Source organism: Lycorma delicatula, chromosome 13 (genome assembly GCF_047948215.1).
Source record: "Lycorma delicatula isolate Av1 chromosome 13, ASM4794821v1, whole genome shotgun sequence".
NCBI classification, from domain to species: domain Eukaryota; kingdom Metazoa; phylum Arthropoda; class Insecta; order Hemiptera; family Fulgoridae; genus Lycorma; species Lycorma delicatula.
This window is the reverse complement of record NC_134467.1, coordinates 13,327,800-13,352,190: the sequence shown is the minus strand read 5'-3', so window position 1 is coordinate 13,352,190 and position 24,391 is coordinate 13,327,800. Positions and strand designations below refer to the sequence as shown.

General features: G+C 28.0%; 1 protein-coding gene across 9 annotated transcripts in view; it reads left to right on the top strand.

Moving 5' to 3' along the window:
• The window catches only part of Chro (chromodomain-containing protein chromator), a 137,401-nt gene that overhangs the window by 13,409 nt on the left and 99,601 nt on the right, over positions 1 to 24,391 (top strand). For 8 of the 9 annotated variants that reach the window (XM_075381143.1, XM_075381140.1, XM_075381147.1 and 5 more), the window contains exons 2-3: positions 8,149 to 9,219; positions 13,734 to 14,100. In XM_075381143.1, the coding sequence (XP_075237258.1) occupies positions 8,158 to 9,219; positions 13,734 to 14,100 (1,429 nt within the window). In that variant the 5' untranslated portion in view covers positions 8,149 to 8,157. The remainder of the gene's footprint in view (positions 1 to 8,148; positions 9,220 to 13,733; positions 14,101 to 24,391) is intronic. The other variant, XM_075381148.1, reaches the window with a different exon arrangement.

Genomic DNA, 24,391 nt, shown 5'->3' with positions numbered 1-24,391 from the left:
CAGTGGATGAATGAGGATGATATGTATAAATGTAAGTGAAGTATTGTTTTACACAGTCTCAGGTCGACTATTTGTGAGATGTGTGGTTAATTGAAATCCAACCACCAAAGAACACCAGTATCCACAATAAAGTATTCAAATCCTTATAAAAGTAACTGCCTTTACTAGGATGTGAACGTTGAAATTCTTGACTTTCAAATCAGATAATTTGTGAAGACGCGTTCACCACTAGATCACCCCGGTGGGTTCATTTACAGTACCTGATCCCACGTTACACTGACTGGCAATCTGTCTCAGTCATTTGTGTGTGTTGGAACAGACAACAAATTTTGATCGCTTTCATGGGGTTATATCCATTGTATTGACTAGAAATTAATAACAAACTTATAACAGAAATTCAGAAGGTCACCAAAAACTAATTGACAACGAATTATAAAAGCGCAAAAACCACTAATTCAGTTTGTATATGAACTAACAACATAAACCGAAATGTCAAACAGTAAGCAGTCTGCCAAAGAATGAAAATTCTCTTTGTGCAGATTAATTTGTTTGTAAATATGTATGTTTTCTTAATTCTATTTTACTTACAAATGGACAACATATCAACCACATAATTGAGAGAATATCATCTGAAGTTTCAAAATATTAATTCTTCAGTTTTTTTGTTTTTTTTTTACCTCAGAAAATATTTTAATTAAATTTTTGTTATTTACCATTGCAAGTTAATAAGATGACCAAGGAAAGATTCTTTTGCAGACCGGATTGTGTTTCAACCAAGGTTGATTGAGGGTAGGATAGACTGTAATAACATTTCATATAACAAATACAAGCAATGTATTAAAATAAATAAAAATCATCAGTTTGTGGAGTTGAATGATCCTAGAAATATTACTTATATTGCTGATGTAATTTAGATTAATTTTGACATCAATTGTTTTTTTTTTATCAACAAATCTGTTCTGTACCTTAATTTTTGTAGTAGAACCCGTTTTATAAAATTCATTGCGGTAAGAAGATTTGATTTAATTAAAAAATAATTGAATGAAAAGTAAAAATTTATTTGAAAGGTTTAGTAATGTGCTACTTAAAAATATAATACACAGTTGCTCATTAATGTAATACACAGTCACTCAACTTGTAAATGAAACAAGTATGGCATAAAAGTAGATTTTATTTGCTATAAAAAACTAAAGATTATAAAGAATATAAATTAAAGATTATTTTGAGAAATAATGCATTTTTTTTTTTTTTTTTTGTAAACTGAATGTATAAATACAATTTTATATTTGGAGTAAAGAACTAAAAATTAACAAAATTGAATATAAAAACTTTATAAATATTAACTTTTCTTTAGCAAATGATTTGAACAATACATACATTGTAAGAGTAAATAAATAATTACTATAAATTTTTACATCACCTTAACAAAATTATGGTTATGTTTTTTTTTATGTAACTGATAAATTCATCTTCTAAGCATCTAGAAACTAGAAACATATCCAGCAAGACCTTCTCCAAAGCTTTTACCCCATTTTTTATTTATAGAGTAAAAAGGAGGCTGTGATTTGTTATTTTTTAACATGCGATGTTTTTTTTCATGTTAATTTGAACTATTTTTTTAAAATTAAAATTTCAAATTAAATTTATTTTAATTTATGTTTTCATATTATTTATTAACTGATTTTCTAATTATTTTTGTTAGTATTTTCATTATTATGTAATCTAAATATTACATATGCTTATTTTTTTGAACCTTTGAAATCAGATTCACCTGTTATAATAGTTAGGAAACTAAAAATTAAAAAAAAAGTGTCCTGCCCATAATTAAAATAAAATGTACCAATTCCCTCCTTTAACAAAAATATTTACTATTTGTACCCTAATTCATCTATATATTCTGTTTTATTCTGATTGGCACCCTGTAACAGCTGTCAGTGGGTGATAATGAAATTAATTTTTTTTAGCTTGCAGTAAAAATGTATGCCTGACTGGGATTCAAACTCAGCACTTCTAGATGAAAGGCAGATGTTACCACTTTGCCGTGGAAATCAGCAGTCTGAATCCCTTTAGGCAGAGATGAAAATTTTATTATTGCTCTAAAAGAGTGAAAAATTATTACTTTTTAATTCTTTTCTCAGATTTTAATGTTTTAAATTCAGCGCCAAATTGGTTTGTTATTAATTAAAAACAACTTCCAATTTACTCTCCTGTAATTTGATGAAGACTTAAAAAAAGAATTTTAAGAATAATTGAACATTTTTTTAAGTTTGGTTTAATTTTTAATTATATTTTTTAATTTAATTTTCCATTTTTATATAAAATGCAGTTTGACAAACAAAAACTCTGCCTAAATGAAGAAAATATATCATTCATGAGAGAAAAAAAGGTGTGAAACTGCATCATGATGAAATTATTGGAATAAGTGAAGAGAAATTAAAAGATTTTTGTCGACAATTGGTTAAAATCATTTGGAATCTAGGAATATATATATTTTTTATTTTGGTTTTTAATTAATTACTTGAATTTTTTATGAAAGTTCTTTGAATTTCGAATCATTTCAGGCAGTATAATGATATTACTAAACATTAATAACAAAAATATAAAAAGTATCCTCAAGTAGTCAATGTAGGTAGACACCATAAAAATCTTTCAAAATTTGTGTGGAAAAGTTACAACAGGACTACAAGAGGAACTTCTTCCACAGAATTCTTCCAACTTTCTTCAGTTCTGTCGATCTCCATTAGCAAAGTCATGGAATCACAGGTTTTCATCTAGAAAGTACTGGGTTCAAATCCCTCTCAGACTTGACATTTTTCACACATTGTAAAATTTCAATTGCATTTCCAACGCACAAATTACAAGCTTATATAATGAAATAATTATCTACAAAAATAAGTAAATGAATCATCAAAATTGGTCTGGTTAGTGATTATTCAGGTATATATATAATATACACACATATATATACGGTAGAATTTCTGCATTGAAGAAATTCTACCGTTGAAAATTTCTTTGAAATTTTAGAGTTGTAGTTTGTGGAAAAATTTGGTCTTATTTCTGATCTAAAAGTAAGCATACTAAATTCTTGAAAGGAGTAAATTTGATGGTTTCATTTGGTTTTTGACCAAAAAAAAACGGAATGAAACAAGGTACTAGAACTGTATCTTTAATAATTTCTAAAAAAATTATAAGTAACAACAAATTGATGTCGCTGCCAGTGTTTTATGTTTGATTTGTAATGACTTTGTTAAATTCCCAGTTTACAGATAACATTATGCAACAAATTTTTATAGAGCATTTAATCTGAGAAAATTTATGTAAGTAACGTCAACTGATCTTAAAGTTCAAGTCTAAATTTGGGGCAGAAAAATACTGTAGTATAATTTTAAAACTGAATCAAGAATCATTTTTTAATGTTGGATATTAGAAACAAAATCAGTATCAAAAATGAATAAAAATGCTTCACAAACTTACTATTACAATAATTGTTCAAAATGTACTCGTGTCATTAATTCATCTTTCTAGGTACTTTTTGTTTGTCTATTAATGATTGTGTGGCTCCATAGATGTAGCTTTAAATCAGGTGACCTATGAGGCCAATCGATTGATTTGCCTTGCTCGTTCCAGTTGTTCGTTAATCTTTTTTAAAGTAATTTTTAACATACTGACAAAAATGAAGAGGAACCCCATCATATTAAAAAGCATTTCTTGTCTACTTATTGTAATATGTAATCAACCAACTCAGTTCTGTTTTTAACAAAAGTCAAATTTCTTAATTCTTCTTCATGTTCAGTTGACATTTATATAGAATTTCTCAGAATTAGATTCTTTCCAAATTTAGTTGTAAAGTTTTATTTGTTTACTAGTAATGTAACGTAATGTTAAACTAGTAATGTAAGTTATAGTATGTCAAATGTAAAAAAATTTTATTTTGCCACCCAATTTTTTGAGTTTTACAATAATTATGTAAAACTTTACAAGAGGTACAATTGTACCTCAATTTATGTTTTGTTCAATTTTTCTATTTTATTAAATTTTTCAGGTCAAAAACCATATGAAACCATCAAATTTACTACCAGTTATTCTATCTGGAATGGTTTTAAAGTTGTTGAGGGGGTTACCATACTTTTGACTCGCCCTGTGAGTTTGTATGTGTACTGGTAAATAAATTACCTCTATAGGATTTTATACTACTTTAAAATATATAAAATTTTTGAAATTAAATAAATAAATATAAAGTATAGGTTGAATTGACAATGTTTCTCTTCTATTTTTTTTTTTTTTTTTTTTTTTTTTTTTTTAGTTATGATAGAAAAAGTTCAAACCTACTTTAAGTTTGAAATTAAATTTTATTTTTAAAAGCAAAATAGTTAATTAGAGGAAAATATAATTTCTACTAACCATTAATTTATTTATATAAAATCATTATACTATTAATTTATATGTATATATATATATATATATATATATTACTAATAATCAATATTAATTTATAAACAACTGATTTAGTAATTTTAAAATAAAAACGTTTATTAAAGCAAAAATATGAAGATGAAATTTTCAAATTGAAAAATGAAAAATAAATTTACAAAGGTACAAAAATTTTGGAAATTTAATCCAAAAGAGAAAATTAAGATTTTATGGACATTTATACAGAATAAACAATAACAGAGTGAAAAAACAAATATTGATAATTATGAAAATAGAACCGCAAAGATCACATGGTTTATAGAAACAGAAAAAAATTTAAAAACATTGAACATCTCTAAAGACTTTATTGAAAACAGATAAATTTAGAAAAGTGATAGAAGAATCTAAGTTTCCAGAGAGAAAAAGAAATACACGCATCTGAATAGATGGAAGGAAAAAACTACTTAGGGAAATAATGAACACCTTTTAGGAAACGAAGTTCAAACTATATAAACATTATCATTAGTGGTCAGGACAAAAAAAGGAAGAAAAGCAAATTAGAATAAAGATATTAAAATAATAGATTCTTGTTAATCTCCATTGCGTAAAGGTAAGGCGTGTGAATGTATGTAAAAAAAATTAAGTAAAAAATATAAATTTATTTGAGAACCTTCCTTTTTTTTGAAATTTATAAAATGAGTCTCCCCAAGCTCTTTAATATTGATATATTGTTGTCAAACATTATTTGTTGAATGGAAAAATTGAAGTCTCGCTATGGTTTAATTAAAATTATTGTCATAAAAATAAGTTGACTTATTAATCTAAATCGGATATGTTGATATTTATATAGAATTTCTCAGAATTAGATTCTTTCCAAATTTAGTTGCAAAGTTTTATTTGTTTACTAGTAATGTAACGAAGTTATTGTATGTCAAATGTAAAAAAATTGTATTTTGCAACCCAATTTTATGCATTTTACAATAATTATCTAAAACTTTACAAGAGGTACAATTGTACCTCAATTTATGTTTTGTTCAATGTACTGGTTTTATAACTGCTTTGATTGATGCGGAATGGTAGTGTCTCCACCCTTTATTTGGAAGGTCCTGGTTCTAATCTTTGTTATGCATGGCAATTTTTAATAAGCTATAAAATTTCCATCCCATATTCTCACACAAGCTTAGTGTGAGTGAATATTATGTGGTGAATTAATCTAAAAATAAAATATAACTGTATTTTAAAAGACAAGAAATCCTCTCACAGTTCATTCCGTTATTGAATATTTGAGGTCAGTTAGACTTTTATCTTAGTTTTAATCTATTTTGTTTTACTTTTCATTTTTGCTGGAGGTGTGTACTCCTTACATACAACTCTATGTTTACACCCATAAAAGTTTAGAAAGCATAAGTGCATAGATGTACACGAGTATACGAAGCATTGTTCATACTGCTAATAGTACCGTAATGGAGATAGAGTAACTCAACAGGACATTGTAAATAGAAGAAAGCCAATCACTGGTTCAGCAGTCCACTACTACTCTGTTTGTCAACTGAGCTTTCTAAACTTTAAAGATTAATAATAGATATATATTTTTATTATTTACTGTAAAATTTATTTTGTGAAAGATAGGTTTTCATGTTGCTTTAACTTTGAAAAATTTCCTTGTTGGTAGGCATCCCTTTATAACCGCTATGGTATTTATTTGCAGTATAGTCTAGCGGTTAAACTTATCACAAAATCAGCTGATTTTCAAAATCGAGGTTTCTAAAGTTTGAGTCTTTGTAAATACTCTTTTGTATGGATTTGAATGCTAGACTGTGGATACCAGTGTTCTTCGGTGTTGGGGTTTAATTAACCATTGTTCCTGACTACTTGTTTACCGTTACATTTACCCTTACATTGCACCACATCTGCAGCTACATCAGGCCTGGCAAGCCAGTAGTAGCAATTGTATTTAACTATATACACATAGTTGAAAACTGGTTGGAAAAAAAAAATACATATATTTAAATACTTTGTTATTGTCTGGGTACTGCATTTTGAAAATGTGTTGTTTTTTTTTAAATGCTTTTGTCAAATTTTATAATTTAAAGCAATTCAGTATTCAGTTATCCATGTTTATCAAACAATAGTAACTGTTCTGTTTTTTTGAGAGATAAAGTGAGGGGTTTTGTAATACATCATCCTCCCCAATAATAGATATCGCACAAAGAATCCTTTCCTGAGCCTTTTATAAACCTCGTGGTAGTAAGTTTGACTGACAACTTTCCATGGCTTAAACCCATATTGGCAACCCCTGAGCTACCAAAAACCCAAATGAGAATTTGATTTGATTTTATTCTTTCTTCTTTTTTTTCTGGAGAAATAGTAGGGGTTTTTGCATGTCTTGACTTTGCTGTTGACCTATCATTCGTCACCGTTATTATATATTTGGGAAAGTTCTTACTTTGGATGAGTACCTTAAGGTCTGGACACAAAGCCTCTTGTATTATTCTTTTATTTTTCAGTTGTGATTGTTTTTGAAAAACAACTTTGCATGCACTTTCTGCATACCCAGTCGTTGAGTTTAATTCTTGTTAATAATAAGAGTTCAAGTTCATTACCTTAATATACTTCTTGTTAATCATATACCAAAAGAGCTCTTAATTTTCCCAATTTTTATTCACTTTTTTGTTGTAGATCACATATTTTTTAAAGTAATAATCATCCACTTTTATGACTTAAAAAAAATGTTTACTAGGCCCATTTTATGTTTTCATTGGCGTGTTTGCATTTTTATGCAAATTTTATCATGTAATATATGAAATTTGTTTGTTTCATGATTGTGGCATGTAACAAGTTTGTGTTCGGAATGTAAAAATTTGACAGTCACACGGCTACTACAGCAAAAAATTTAGACTGAAGATCAACAATATTTGCACTTTTTCTGTAGAGAGAAAGTCTCCAGTGATGTGAGTGTTCATTGCAACAACTTTCTTCTTACTTTCTGTTCATTTTTTGTAAGCCCCGAACCTACATATGAACTCATATTTTTACATAGACATAACATTTTATAACAAGATTTAGTTTATTTATAAACAAAGATATCTGAGTACTCTCAAAAACAGATTAATTTGCAAGAGCTTATATTCCTTTTTAAACAAAACTAATACTTTTCACTTTGTGAAAATATAAACTTATGAATCAAAAGAAGTTCTTAAAAATTTTTGCGTGGAGTTTGGCAGTGTATGGTAGTGAAGTACGGACAACATTATTCAGAACTGTGTAGGTTGCAGGTTTTTGAATTCTAATATAATATAATTAGAAGATTTGGTGCATTACTGACAAAGTTCAAAATGAAGAGTTTTTAAGACCAATCCAAGAACAAAAAAGCTGTTTACAGCAGCAAAAGCTACTAGTTGAAGAACGACTGCCCACAACACTTCTCCAATACGGTACATGTGTCTGTGTGCCTTCAATTTCTTATCAAACGTTCTTCTTAGCATCTTTTGAACAAAATCTAGAAGTACAATAATATTTGTGTAATTGTAATAGTTACAAAATAACTTTAAAAACATTGAGATTAAAAATGATTATTACCGTCTCAGTATATTTAAACATAACCCCTTTCAGCACATTTCAACACTTGTTAAAAAAAGTCTTTCGATTTGATAAGAAAAACTAGTTTTAAGTTATTTTATTATACACAAATTTTTTTTTGTGTGTTTTAATTTCTTATCATAATGGTTTTGATTTCAGGTGATAAAAATGAGCGTTAATGATGATCCAACGGCTTTATTCGAGCCAGAACCAGAAACGGAAAGTATACCGCATTCATTAGATGATGATGGTAGTAGCATACAGTCTGGTAAAGATACAAATCCGGTTTGCCCGATACAGAGCGATAAACCAGATATACATGATGAAAATACGTTAACTTTTGATACAAGAGATAACGATTCAGAAAAAATGGATGTTATACCAACATCAACTAATGTTGTTAACAGTAGTGATTTTCAAAAAGTTATGGATTCAATAGGTGAACCGTTGCATGATGCGCTAGACTTTGTTTCAAATTTAGATGATCATCCATCATCTCAATCGCTAGATGAAAAATTATTAGATGCTGTTGTTGAACACGAAACACCGGAAGAAACTATGCAGGTCGAACAATTAATGGAATCTATTCATAATGAAAAATCAAATATAGGTGGACAGTTACACGATAACCGTGGTGAAACCTTAACGTTTCATAAAATGGATAATAATGGTCAGATTACAGAACGTAAAGTATTAGATGAAAATGATTTAAAAAATAATAAAGAGCTACGTTTAGATAACGGTAATGTTACGCTAACGAGTGATGATAACACAATAATATTATCGAGTAGTGCGAGTAATATTCAGACTTCATCGGTTAATGATAATATTAAAAGTACTACAGATTCTGATAAATGCATAGATGAAGAAATGACACCGGAATCGTATTTGCAACAAGTTACCGGTATCGTTTCCGTTGAAAATCAGGATGTTCCGATTTATGATACCGTCGAAAATAAAAATGATCCAAAAGTATTTGAAGCTAAAGATTGTTTACAAAAAGCTATGGAAGCCATCGATGCTCCAATTAATGATGAAAGTGTTACTGATGTATCAACTGTCGAAGATGTTTTGTCGGCTTTACATTCAGAAGTTGTAAAAAGTGAAAGTAAAAATGCTATTAAAACTGAAGATAATGCCGATCCTAAAATGGATATTAAACAATCTAATTCTAAACAATTAACAGCTACATCTAGTGGTAAACGTGTCATTAAGGATCTCAAAGAACAGGTAAGTACAATTTTCAGAAAAAAATAATTACTATTTACCTTAGTATCACGGCCGAGTCATTGTTTAATGCCAGTCGAGTCACATACTTTTTTACTTTGTTGATCATTAAGGGAATAGAGAGGAGTGGCTCTTATATTTTACCTGAAAGAGTAAAAGATCTTACCAGGCTTGTCAAGTTTCATGTTTGTTGTAATAAAAAATACTCATATCACATTTGCACACATGCAGTATTTATATTTATTTAGTAAGTTAACTTAAGAAAGGAGACAATCGATTTTTTTTTTTTTTTTAAATAAAATCTTATTCTAGTTTCTTACATTGGATACAGATTTTAATTTCCAGTAAATTGTGTTATTAACACATACACACACACATACACATGTACATTTTAAATGGTGGTTTTGTTAATTTGATTTGAGGTACTTAAAATGAGTACATTAAGCAACATTATACCGCATTATCTTTATTAATTAAAATGTTTTATTACGTATGATTCATGCTAGATGATGAATAGTTAATAGTGTTTTAACAATTACTATTGTTAGTGTAAACGGTTTTAATATTTACTTACAATAATATTTGAATTTTGTTTAATTCTATTATTTTTGTTACTCATTTTTAATAAAACAGAAAAAAGTTGAAAATACTAACTCTTAATTGGAAACTATGAAAGATTACAGTAAAATATAAATAGGCTAGTGTAATTGATTGAATAGGAAAACATGATAAAGGCAAACAAGTGATTTTCGATAATCATAAAATTATCTGGAGGGCTGATTATGTATTGTTCATTAATTATATCAACAAAATGGGTGTCTATTCCAGGACCGATTATTCAAGTCCAAGCTTTGAAATTGACAGGAATGTTGAGAAAAAAATGAATTCAAACATTGAATGCTTGAAAAATTGAATTCGTATGGAATCAGAGTTTTTTTTTAATCTAACTAATGTTAACGCAGTAACAACAGAGTTATTATTCAAAGATGCAGTGCATCTACTATAGCAATGATGCTGAATTTTTTTCAGGTCAAAATCTTTGGTTGAAAAATGGTGATATATATATATATATAGTGATAAAAATGATAAATTTGTCAAAACTATGATAATTCATAAAAGTAATGTACATAGATTTTTTAATAACTGATTAAATGTCAAGTGACATTATTTCTCTTTGCAGTTCAGTGTACAAAATAATCCTCTTTAAAGTGGATATCAAACGAAGCAAAAATATTTTTGATGTTCAGATTGTTTCCACTTTATTGTATTTATATTTGCTTCTCTCACTTGATACTTTGTGTATTCTATTGGAGCTAAACAGAACGGCTTCTTTCAATATAAAACAAATAAAACAATATAAAAGCTTATATTTATACAGACTTATTAGAGAATAAATTTTATGATTATTTTACTCTTAAAAATGCTTATACATCTTGTTTTGATTTTTTAAATCCTCATATATTTTTTAGATACCCATATCATTAAAATTACGTCTTGTGTGATTTTTTACCTTAACTCTAAGGTCAATGGGCTTTACAGTTTTCTATCGAAGTCAGTCTTTTAAATTTCTTATAATGTTATCGTTACTTCACTTCATCCATAAACCCTTATTTTCCTCTTACCTCTCTTCCCTTCATTAAACCTTCTATCTTCAGAGTAAACCACCTGGAATGTCGAAACAAGTGGCCTACTTTTCCTTCTTTTCACTCTGTTGATTGTAATGTTCTTTATTCCACCCATTATTGTTATGAAGAAAGAAATCTTGTTTTCTACTCTTATCTGTCTAAGAAACCTTCAAAATCTTTCTCAAACATCACATCTTGAAAGCCTCATGTTCACCCTTTTCTATATCTCTTAAGATCAATGTTTCAATGGCATATATACAAATATTACAAATTAAACATTTCACCAGGTATTTCCTTCTTATTAGAGCAGTACTCTTTGAATACAGTAAACTTATCTGTCTGTGTAGTGCATCTTTAGCTCGCACTTTTTGAATTTTTACATCCGTTAAGCTTCTTCTAACCAGTAAAATATTACTTCACAGGTATTTAATTGTAATAATTTTTATTAGTTCTCCTCTTCTAACCGTACCTCAGCTTTACATTTCAATATGTTTTTTTTTCTGTTTATTTTCATATCACAATTCATTAAAATTATTTGCATTTTCTAAGGTGTCATGTATTTCTGCTTTATTTTGATTGCTGATTAAAGCAATATCATTAGCTAATGTAATTGTTTTATAATACTTGCCACTTATCTTTATCGTATTCCTGCCAGTTTCTGTAAATTCTTTCATAGCAGTTCAATATAATTTAAACAATAGGGATGACGCTCCACATCCCTGTCTTACACCTTTTGGTGTCTTGACCTGTCTGCTTGTCCTATGAGAGTATTCTGATTTCTGTAGTACTTAAAATAATTCCTTGACCTCTTTTCCTAAAGCTGAATTGATACCTTTTTTAAGTTTTCCTCTATTTTTTTTTTCTATTCTTTGATAAAAAAGGCTAATAAAAATTCTGAGTATGAAAAGTATTTCATACAATGTAGTTAAACTGATAACATATAAAATTAATTTGAAAAGTATATAGTTTGAGGGTAAACAATGGTTTGCCAAATATCAGTGTATACTCTGTTTAAAATATTTTAGTCTGTTCAATCAGAATTGATCAGTCAAGAGATTTTTTGTGTGAAGTTAGTAATTCTATATATTTTAGGTTATTTTGTTTCAACGAACACTATTCTAACTTCAGTAATTTTCAAAACCAAAATAGATTTTTAGGTGTTCTCTTTAAATTTATAACTAGTTTTTTTTTATTTTTAAGTAAGTGGAAATTAATATCTAAAGTATTTTTTTCTTCACGACCTGTGATCTGAAAAACATACAGTTACATTATCGTCTTTATCTCATCTTTTTTTGTGCATTTCCTTATTAAGTCTACATTGCCATTTGACATTTTTTTAAATTTTATCTAATTCATACAGCTTAAGACATTCAAAACACACTCCATTAAACTTGTGACTGGCATTTTAAAGTGTGTTCGTTTAATTTAAGTTTAATTGTAACATGTTGAGTTTTTAGACTAAGTTACTATATTCGCATTAAAACCCTGCTTTTGTAACGATAGATCTAAGGTACTAAAGTCAAACTGGATATCTTTATTAATATGTAGTGAAATTTTGAAATTAAGTTAGGTATTGCTATTCCTGAACTATTTTTATGTGCAATAAGAAAATAAGACTTGTATTTTTAATGAACCACTTGAAGAAAATTGGATTTTGATATTGTATTTACTCTTATTACTTTTTATGTTGATCTTGTGAATTTAAATTTATTCAAAGTAAGTGTTTTTGTAGAAAATTATGCATAAACGGTATTCCATTTTTTCCAAAAATATTAATGCTCCGTAATTTTGTTAGGTTTGTAAAATATATTCAACAAAATTATTTTACCTATTGTAATTTTATAAGCTAAACTATCTGTCATTTTAATGTTTATTTTTCATTTCTGATGGTAATTTTCAGTAATGTTGTCCATAAAAAATTCTTTCAGATGTCGGTAAAAATTTTGATTATCTGTAAGAAAACCGATGAACTACAATCACTTCATATTAGTTTACTGTCTATTTCATACCTTATATTTGTCTGAATAACTGTTCACTGAAAAGTTTTCTAGAAGGTGCTGCCGTACTGATTTTATACAGATTTGAATACTAGATTGTGGATACTGATTTTCTTAGTTTTCAATTAACCACACATCTCAGGGACGGTCGACCTGAGATTGTACAAGACTACACTTCATTTACACTCATACATATCATCCTCTGAAGTTATACCTTTACGGTGGTTCCGGAGGCCAAACTGGAAAGAAAGCTGCCATACTGAACCAAGGATTAGAAATTTATTATAAGTTCACTCATCTAATTATATTTAAAACTTCATTTCTTTATGTATAATCTCTTAAAAAATGTTAAAACTCATTATACACTAGGCGGTCGGTTCCTAGTGATCGAGTTGACAACAACCACTAAACTCAAAGGTTAATATGAGTGTATGCATGTTTTGTTGCAGCAACCAACAAGTTTCCCGCAGCCAAGCTAGTTCCTCGGCCTCCATTTTACCAATTGGTTTATGTAATACTGGCAAATTTTGAGTTGCCTTGGTTGCCAATAATCGAGTGTTTAACAAGTTTAAGTTGTATGAAAATTTTACAGAAAAACAAATAAAAAATGGTGTGTTTTTGTGTATTCTTTTATTAATCCTTACACATTTTAACAATAATAAAAAAAAAAATCTTTTTTTCTGTTTAATGGTTTATAATTTAACTCTTTAAAAGCCAACTTTTTTTCATATCCTGTAAATGTGAAGAGTATTTAAAATTTTATTCTTAATGTTTGATTACATTTTCCTTATTTTTGTTTTTCAGTCAAATATAAATTTTACTAGTTGTAAATTTTTTAATTATATTAAATGTATTTATATACAAAATATATTTATAGTAATTTTTTCTCTAACAGGATTCACCACAATGCTTTGTTACTGGATGTGACAGTGGGAAAACGGGTACCGATGAAGTTAAAAGGTTTTTTAAACCGCCGCCTAACCCATTAATATTTAAAAGATGGGCTCGTAATTTATGTCAGGGTAGTCAACTATTATCTTTCAATTCGATGATCTGTGAAAATCATTTTCGTCCGGGTGATATCAGAGAAGTATTTGTCAATGGAAAAAAGAAATGGGTTTTAAATGAAGGCGCATTACCGAAAATTAATTCAAATAAATCAACATTTCAGAATTTTGTTACTAAGAAAAAAAATGAAGAGAAAAAAGGTGGTGTTGGACGTGGAAGCGGTATTTATAGAACACAAACTGTGGAAGAAACAGGTATGTGGTTTTGTTTAATTTTAGTTGATTTTTTCTTATCTTACCCATTCTTTTATACACGCGAGTTGGTTTTTATGATTTTTTTTTGTAATGAGAATTTTTATCTCACTTTAGCAAAGTGGTTTAAATCTGATTAATTTTACTGTTACGTGAAGATGAAAAGATGCTAGACTTGTTGATAATTGAACTTTTGACAGTTGATTTACATATTTAAATATTTGTGCAATTTGTTGAATTTTTTAATGATAAGTTTAATCTTAGTGTAATTTATACAGCTTTGAACTTTCTCTAGAAACCAAAGGTTTAAATACATTATTTTTAAGTATTCTATACCTTGCACTCAATGTGTAACCTTTTGTATTTTGTTGAAGATGCTGCCATAAAATAGTGGGGACAGTAAGCTAACCTATCAATTATTCCATGCATTAAATTTTGTATAATTTTACCAAATTAGCAGTATTACCAGATTTTGTGTTATAAAAGTTTTTATATAAACTTGCTTCAAAATGTTTTTCTCATCTGTGACTATTCTCACTGACTGATGATCCTGTTTTCACACTGTCATCAGCTGATAATATGCCGGTTTTTTTCATTTTAATTAGGCAGACACAAAGTAAGAACAGTTAATAAACATGTGTGTTTTGAGTTATCTTAACATTTAGTTCATCATTGTGTACGGTAATAATTTTTATATAAATACAAATTAAAAAGTATGCTGTATGTTGTACAGTCTTCAGAACAACACAGAAAACAAATCATAACATACTAAGCAAAATTACCAAGCACAGTGCCCCTGGAATATAGAAACTAAATTTTTCAGATTGTGTATTGATTTTTAAAAATGTTTCATTACACAGTTTGGTTCAGTTTGCCCTTACAAAAGTTTAAATTTTTAATTAATATCATCACACACAGAAGTAAGGCAAAAACAAAAATTTAATTTCAAAGCGTTTGTCAAGGTGTATGGGTAGCAGCTGACAGGATAATACATCATATCTGTAACAAATGCTTTGTTTTGTGAATGCACAAAATATATATACATACATATTTATATAAATAAAAAATTTTATTGATAAAATGCTCAATGATCATGTTGTCAGGATATACGTCCATTAAAATATTTATTCCAAGTTTCATGGATAAAACGCCATTGTATTTATTAAATAAGAATTTACATTGTTAACTTCGTTAACATCAGCTGCCTATTTAAATAACAGCATAAAATATATTAAAAATGTGTGATATTTTATGATTAAACATGGTGTGAAGCCTTTTAATTTGTTATTGATGAAAGATTTATGAAGTCTATTATTTGTGTATATGCATTTATATACCCTGATATATTTCAAACATGTCAACAGATTTTGATGAGATTTCTGCTGTGTCCCATGTATTATGAATTATATTTTAATGTAATTATTATCTATTGTTGAGTTTTAACATTTTATTGTTCGAAATCCCTTATTTTGTTAGTGAGCAATTTTATTTGTCCTGTTGTGTACCTCTCACAAGTATATTTTTATTGTGTGTATAGTAATATTTTGTAATTTTATTCTTTCTAGTTATAAATAATAATAACTAGAATTCAGGAGCTGTAACAATTTTAGTAACGATTATGCGACTATAAAAATCTTTTATGTATTAATTGTACCATTTTTTTGAAACTACATTCTGCTTATTAAATTTAGAACTTCATATAATCAGAGCAGTTGTAAATTAATTGTCAATAATATATGAATTATATTGCAGGGGCTTAATGTTTATTTGGTGAGTATGTTTTATGTGTAGAAGTTTGTGTTGTTCATTATATGCTCAAAAACACATAACTCTCTCTGCACAAAGCAGAGATTTGATCACATAGTATATGCATTATTAATAAATTATATAATTAATTAACTTAAGTATTAGCGAGTACAAATTTTACACCTCTTCGTTCATATTAGAAAAAAATTTTACCTGATAATGCATTCTAAGTCTTTTCATGACAGTTTGGTTGACGTGTAATGAGTTTATTATCATGGGTTAGATGTACATTTTAAAGCAATATAACTTAACCTAACAATTTGTATTCAGATCTCAGTCTTAAATCTATATCATTGTTCTTCTGCATAGCATCATCATATAGCCCTACCGTGCAGGTTGCTCAAAAGTAGGGAAATTTTCTGCCATTCTCCCTACAGCCTGGAGTTGACTTTATTATTATCTCTTGACTGAGGAACAATGGCGAATTCATGGATTGGTTAATAACTATATTATGTAACTGGTCATAAGTTGTAACTGGTATCAGGCCAAGTTGTTTGATAAAGATTATGAAAGTTATTGCTGTGGTATGACAACTGAAATATAGAAATACTGTAATGGGAACAGCCTATGTCCAACGTGAGCGGAAAACGAACGTGAGACAGATAGATTTAGAGGTGTAGTTGTCATTGTCGGACAGTGCAGCGCATGCGCATTGTACCTAACGTACCATCCCTTCAGAAAGTGATTTCATAAAACTTAATTGTAGTTAATATTAAGTGATAAAATCTCATAATTCTATTTAATTAATAGAAAAATTTCAATGCTTATGAATATTAAATAAATGTTGATTTAATCATTTTGTCATATAAATGTTTTTATAAAAACTTTCTACAATAACTTGAATTATGAAAGATAACTTGCGATTTATGATGAGAGAGATCGTCACAAACATTTTGAGCAGACTGTAGACAAAGAGAGGTATACCTCTAAATCAGCTATCTTTGTTGGCACAGATTTCTAACGCAAGTGCACATTCCAGTATTTCTATATTTCAGTGGGTATGACCTACCAGATTGTAGGTAGCCACGATGAGGTATTATTAGTACTATTAGTATTATAGATGTGTAAGTAGCTTACATTTCTCTGTTTTTTTATTTCTTAGTTCATATAAAACATTATAAAATTTCACTGTGTAATTTTACTACATATATACAAATATATACCTGCATAAAATATAGAAAGAACTTATATTCTATATGATTTGCTGGATGTTCTGAACATTAGGTTAGCTGTATAAATTTTTTCCGTAACTACACAAGTTATAATTAATCATAAAACTGTTTTGTGTTTGTACATTTTAACCATTATTAACAGTTGTATGATGAAATGATGAGGATATATCTGTAAAAATATTTAATGGATTATAAGGTAAGTTTTACTATGAAAAAATATCATATTGAAAAAAATATAGAATTACTAGCAGAAGTACCAATTTTTTTAAACAGCAAGTGAAGTTTTAAGCACTTTTTGTATTTCTTTACCTTTGGAAGCTCAAGAAAACATACTGTATATTATTTGTATAGTCAAGTCAATTTGAAATCCAGTCTGAATTGTCTGTTGTTAGGATTTTCCTCTTTACATGTTCAATGTTTCCAACACGTTCAGAATCTAAACTTGAAATATAAAATTATTTTTCTTATTTCACGTTCTTAAGGTTAGTTTGTAGGTAGTTTTCCTTATGTTTATATTTACCTTTATGTATACTAGTTCCTTTTAACTTATTAAAAATAATTTAAAATCACGTACTGCTTTTACCTTTTGTCCTTGTTGATTTATTATATTTAAAAAAAAAAATTGTCTATAAACATAAATCTCTGTGAAGTAACGATCAGGGATAAAAAGAAACAGTTTAGATAATAAAATTTGTTTATTAATTTCGTCAATTATCTACTTCGATGGATTTTGTTAAGTTATTTATTAAATTAATTTCAGTCTGTTTATTAATAATGAGTGACTATTGTTTGAATATTAATTTATTTTGGGTTCTTTTTTTATTCTTTTTTTTTTTGTGTTTACTTATCAATTTTTTTTACATTAATTATTTTATTGAGCATAACCTTATGTAATAATCTATGCTTTTTCTTTTTATTTAATAAATTTTATGAGTAATAAATTAAAAGTTAACTTTGTGAAAGTGCTTTAATGTATTAAAGTTGTTTCTTGTAATTTATTATATACTCTAGGGAGAATATTTTTTCATTAAAATGTTTTTTAATCATAAATCATCTGACCTGTTCAATGCAGTTTTCCATCATTTTCTGTTCTCTACAATTTTTTTTAATTTCAGTACATTTGTTATGTTGTAAATAATCTTCAATTATTTGTTTTATATATTTTAACTTTAGCTATTTTATCTCCATTTATCTTTCCATTACACATCTACATGTACTATATTCCATTACTAAATTAAACACTATGAATTCCATATTGTATAATTTATAAATTTACTATCTGTTTATGTATTATGTTTGATTGAGTTTAACAATAAATAACTTTGAAATAGACTGAATTTTGTAAAGTATAACAAAAAAATTAAGCCTGTTCAATTTTACTTATTTTTATTCCATTAAACAAATTTCTGATATCTTATTTCAGAGAATTTTTAAATGAATTGCAAAAAAGATGCCGTTTTCAGAGTTCTAAAAAATCAAATCTTTTTATGATTAAAAAAAAATTTTCGATAAGAAATCTAAAATTCTAAAACTATACTCATTTTATGATACTAAAATATAAATTATTATAATTTGAGGTGTATCAGATAAAATAATCTGTATATTCCTTATATTTTTCTTCTGACGTAAGGAATATATTAGAAGAAAGAAAAGAAAGAATTAGGAGGATGAAAGATAAAATGCATAAGGTTTACATATCATATGGTAATTCTGGTTGAATGGTACACGTACGCTTCAAAGATGGTTAATAGTCCTGGAGGAAGGAATGAAAACAAATTTAGGAAAAACTAAAGTAATGGAGGTAAACAACAAAGTGGATTGAAGTAATATCAAACAAATATTATACTGATTTTTTGTTATGCAAAATAATTGCTCTATATACACATACACCCACCCAGTGCGTTTGGGAAGTTGCTGTGTGCTACAGTATGCTTTAGAATTATGTTGTACATTCTGTTCTTTTGACATTAGGGCGGTTGCCCTGTGGGTTCATTGGGCATCGTTGCTCAGTAATAAACCAAGGCGTCAGTTGTTGAGTCGTGATTGAATGCGTTTCATTTCATGTCGTTCTGTTTATCGAAATCAATGGTTACGAGAAACATGATGGCTCCTTCAGTAAAGGAATGCATTTTTCTCATTGAACACATCTTTCTTGAAGGTGAAAAGTATAATTTAGTAAAGCACAAGTTTTTTGAAAAGTTTCCAAAATTTCCTGTTCCTCACTGCAATACAGTTTGAATTCTTATCGAAAAATTTCCAGCTCTGTTGAAGGCGCTGATCAAAGTGTCTTCTAAATTAAGACCTGAATTAAATGAACAGAAACTGCTTGATATTTCGGGTGCTATGGCTTAAAGTCCATCAAAGTCAATGCTTTAAGTTAGTACAGCAGCAAGATATTGGATGTGCTACCACATGTAAAGCTGTAAGAAAAGAATTGAAACTTTTCCCCAAAAAAGTAATGTGTGTTCAAGAACTGAAACCTATGGATCATGAAAAGACTAAATTATCAGCGGTTTAAATGTTTTATTGACCAAAATTCCATAGGTATCCTCGACATTATGTTTTTTTTACAGATGAAGTGTGGTTTCATCTGGAAGGGTATAATAATTCACAACATACACGTTGTTGTGGTCGACAACTAACTAACCTGTGTGAATCACGTGAACAATCTTTAAAGAAAGTGAAAATTTTAGTTTGGGTTGGTATGAGTAGATTGTGCATTGTGGGTCCAACCTTTTATGAAAATACAGTTAGTAGTGATTGTTAATGTGCTATTTTAACAAAATTCATTTGTTACTTAACGGAAGTGAAAATCAATCACAGTTGATTCCAACAAGATGGCACCACAGCTAAAAGACTAGTTACATTTTTACAAAAGTCTGGTGAACGACTCATTTCAAGGGATTTGTGGCCTGCACGATCATCCAATCTGACCCCCAGATTCCTTCTTACAGGGAACTGAAATAAGTAGTGTTATCACAACAGACCAAGCACGATTAACGAACTAAAAACAGCAATAGAGGCATGCATACAAAACATTCCAGTATATCAGCTGGTTAAGGTGTTTGAAAACAAATTGAAACATGTGCAGTGTTGTATTGATGTCGGAGTCGGTCATTTTCAGTATCTCCTTTTTATAAACTATTCCAGTTATTGTAATATCCATTTTTATAAAATAATGAAATAAAAATACAAAGTATTAACTAAGAAAGTTTCGTCATTACACTTCCATATTTCCAGTACACAGCAACTTTCCGGACGCACTGTATGTATTTATTTATTTGTTATAAAAATCATGATGTTGGTTTTGAAAATTGCTAATGGAGGAAGAAATTTGTTCATACATGATGAGAAATAATTATACAGTAATTGTTTTGCAGTTTTTGGTAAAATAACATCAGCTCATTAAATTCCACAGCTCTAGATTGAATAATGTGGCATTTTGTTTGATTATTTTGAGACACATTTAGAAAGTTAAATTAACAAAATGTTACATAGATTCCAATCGCGTATTAAAAAGTAAAGCTGATTATTTTTATTAAGTATAGGTTAGAATTCATGTAGGTTTTAGGGCAAGACGGTGAATTATATACTGTTCAGTGGCAATCTCTGTGTGGATTGATCATCTTCCACTTTCTTGCTCTTAGCTTATTTTTTATGTTTTCTATGGGTAAGTGGGCATTAGAATGGGTTTGACCACTTCTCTGGTTCCATCTTTGATGTCATGCTTGTAATACCTTCTAGTGACAGGTAGGGCATTCACTTTTATTTATTGGGCCTTAGCAGGATGAGTAGGCTTGTGGAATTGTTGAAGGATACTGTTTTCTATCTGGAGGTTATAAAAAACCAAATAGTGTAGAGGTCTGAGCAAAACCATAATGCTTATTTTCTCGTAAAATATAATCTAACGGTATTATACATGTAAAAATCGTATTGTCAAATAAGTCTAAATAATCTTTAACATTGTTTGATGTACATTAATGTTTTTATTTTATTTATTGTTATAAGTTTTTTAATTTCATTTTTTTTTAATGAATTTGAAACTGTTTAAAAAAATAAGTTAAGGTATGTAAGTATTTTATTATTAAGTCGAATGCATTTTTCTACATTTCGTGGATTATCTGTGATTTGTATTACTCGTGGATCCTTTTATGTACCACTAACTTGGATTGTCTGGAGCTGTTCTATTGTATAAGGTAAGAATGTGTTTTGTCGTAGTAATTTTATCTTTTTGTATGATACTTATTTAATTATAATCAATCAATTTAATCAGTTGTAAAGAACTTTTGTTATTAAATTTAGGTTTAATTTACAAGTGTGGGCAGTTGATTTATTTTTATTTGTATAATGTATCATTCAAGATTATTACTAAATTTAATTTCTTATAATTAGTATAATAATAAAAAAATTGTTCATTAGACCATATTTACTGGTTGAAAATATGCTGTACTATCATTTCAAACATTTTCTGTTATAAAAATATTCAATTATTTCATTTTGTCTCTGTGCTCTGTTTAAATTTAGATTCAGTTTTCTTATTTTTTTTTTTTTGCTATATTTACAGAAATATAAGAGTATGGTGCTTATTTATAGTAAAACTTTGAGTCAGTGGAGTATTTCTGCTGACCTGTATATTTTCCAGAATATTTCTGCTGAATTTCATGAATTTTTGCTGACCTTAATATCCTGAATAATCAGGATCTTTGATCCTGAAATATTTTCTGATCCTGTAGATTGAGTTGAAAATTAATAAATTGGAAGACAAAAAACTCTCTTAAACTGTTTACAAGTGGTATTTTAATTAAAATGTTGAACTGGGTTGCTATTATGATTCTTTAACAATAATCATTTGCAGATGCTGAGAATTCAAATTAATGAAAGATTAAAACCAGAATAAAGGAGCATTTGGCTCATTATAAATTTAGAAGAACTGAGAAAGAATTTCGTCTAGCTTGGTATAATCTGGAAAGTTGTTGCAAATCTACTTTCCTAGAAATGAAAGTAATGATATATTAAATATGCAGGAATTTAGTAGTTTCGAAACTTACTTTATCAATGATGATGTGGTAACTCCATTTTTCAATAACTTCTGGAGACCCCTAAAAGCCTTATAGTATTTTTAATTTACTATAATCTTTTTATGAAAGTTTTATGTCGCTATGGTTATCCCCTTCCTTAGACGTTTTTCACTTGAGGTTTCTGATCTGTTTAATATTCATCATATCTCTTTGTTGAGATAAATTTTCATCATATCCAGCCTATAAAAGAGCTTTTTCTTTCTGCTACGGGTTGGAAAAGTTTTGATCGGTTAAAATGATAAAAATTTGTTTTTATGTTTTACTTTCAAGAATGCTGATAAAAGACTCGTTTTATAGTTTTTTAAGGATTGCTTATTTGTCTATTAATATTATTTTTTCCATTTATACTTGTCCTTAATGTCAACTGACGGTGGTTGTTTATCGGAATTGAAGTAGCCATTTTGTTTTAGATTTTAAGTAAAAGATTTTTGTGAACGGTTTTTATGAACAGTTGTGAGTGGTTTTCTTATTCTGTTTATTTCAATAACTGAAAAGATAAATTCAGAATTATCCAGTCCAGGTTTTTAAAGTTAGAGAATCAACTGAAAACAGTTTTCATTATATCGTTATCTTACCTTAGGCAGGCCCTATTCTCCTTTATTCTTGGGTAAAATTTTGAGTTCCTCACAGCTTCCTTTGTACTCTTTTCAGATCTTTCTTCTTCACATTTTCTAATGTTGTTTTAATCAACGGTTTTTTAAAAATTTGTTTAACCGGTTAGTTTTCTTCTGAAATATTCTTATTAAGCTTCTAATCTGATTCACCCTTCTCATCCCTCCGTTTGAATTTAAGCTGATCTCCTCATTTCAGGCATGTCTTGTCTTTCTTTTTCCCTTTTTCTCTGTAACCATGATTCTATTCCACGGTGATGATTTGTGAACTTTAAAAGAGATTTCATATTTAGCACCTTCTTACTATATGATAAGAATTTCTTTCAATTAAATGTTTTTCTGTCATCTCAGAATTTTTTTTTTTTGTTAGATATTTATTGGCTGTTTATCCTCTTTCTTTATTAGTTTTGTTTTCATAATGTTGTATACAGTATACAGTAACATAGTAACACAGTATACAGTATATGGTGCACCAGAAGAAAAACGTTTTGTGAAAATAAGAATAAATAAAAATTTAATTTTTTTTTAATCCTCAATTTCTGTAAATAATTATCAAAATATCAGTACATCTGGCTTCATAAAGAATACATGTTATTGAAATGCTCTTTATACATTCAAAAATAAAGTGCAGTGTAACGTTGAATATATCCTGTCTAATATGCATCTATTATGATGCACTGCATGAACATATAAGTGCAGCGTATATGTATTTGTCTTTCATTAATTTAAAATTATTGTAATTGTTCAACAAGAAGATTTTTGCAGAAATAATTCTGCAACTTTTGTGGAAGTCAATAGATTCTTTTCAAAAAGGAGCCGCATAATTAATTGGAAAAAATTCTGATAGAAAATGTTCACGTAATTAAATTAAAAATAAATTAAACGTAATTTATGCATTAAGTTACCTTACAAATTTAAATGTTAATATACATTAGATGCATATTGAAACTTTTTTATTGGCTTATAGTAATGTAGAAATAAAAAACCATTTTATGCTCTTTTTGGTAACGCTTTTTAAAGGTCTTTTTTAAGACTTATTAGGTTATCTCAGTAGTAAAACTGGCTTTTTATTTTAAAGATTGCAATAGGAATATCGATCCTAGATTTTAAACAGAAGATGTTTTGTTGAACTATTAATTAACATCCCAATTGATTTTAGTGTAGTTAATACATAGTCTCTGCAAATGTACCAAGTTACAGAGGTAGTTTTAAGTTAACTTCATCTTTGTATGCCAAAGGTTGTGTAATGAGGCTGTAAATAATTCACTCATATATATATATATATACATATATATACAGGTATATAGCAGATAACAGAATATACAGCCTCTAACATTTTTCTTGATTTGAAAAGTCTCTAACTTAATTTTATTTTATTTTTTCTTATGCCTGATTTTCCAAATCTACTTTTTTCAAGTAGTATAATCTTAATTTTGCTTGTTTATTTTATTTCTACCTTAACTTTCCACTAAATGGATCTACACTGACAATTTTTTTAAATCTTGTTAAGTAAGTTATGCTGATGGTTTCCTAATAATATTTTAACATATTACTCAAAAAATATTTTTGTGGAAAATCTTATTTTTTTTAGCTTAATATGGGATTTTTTTTAGTGTAATGTACACCT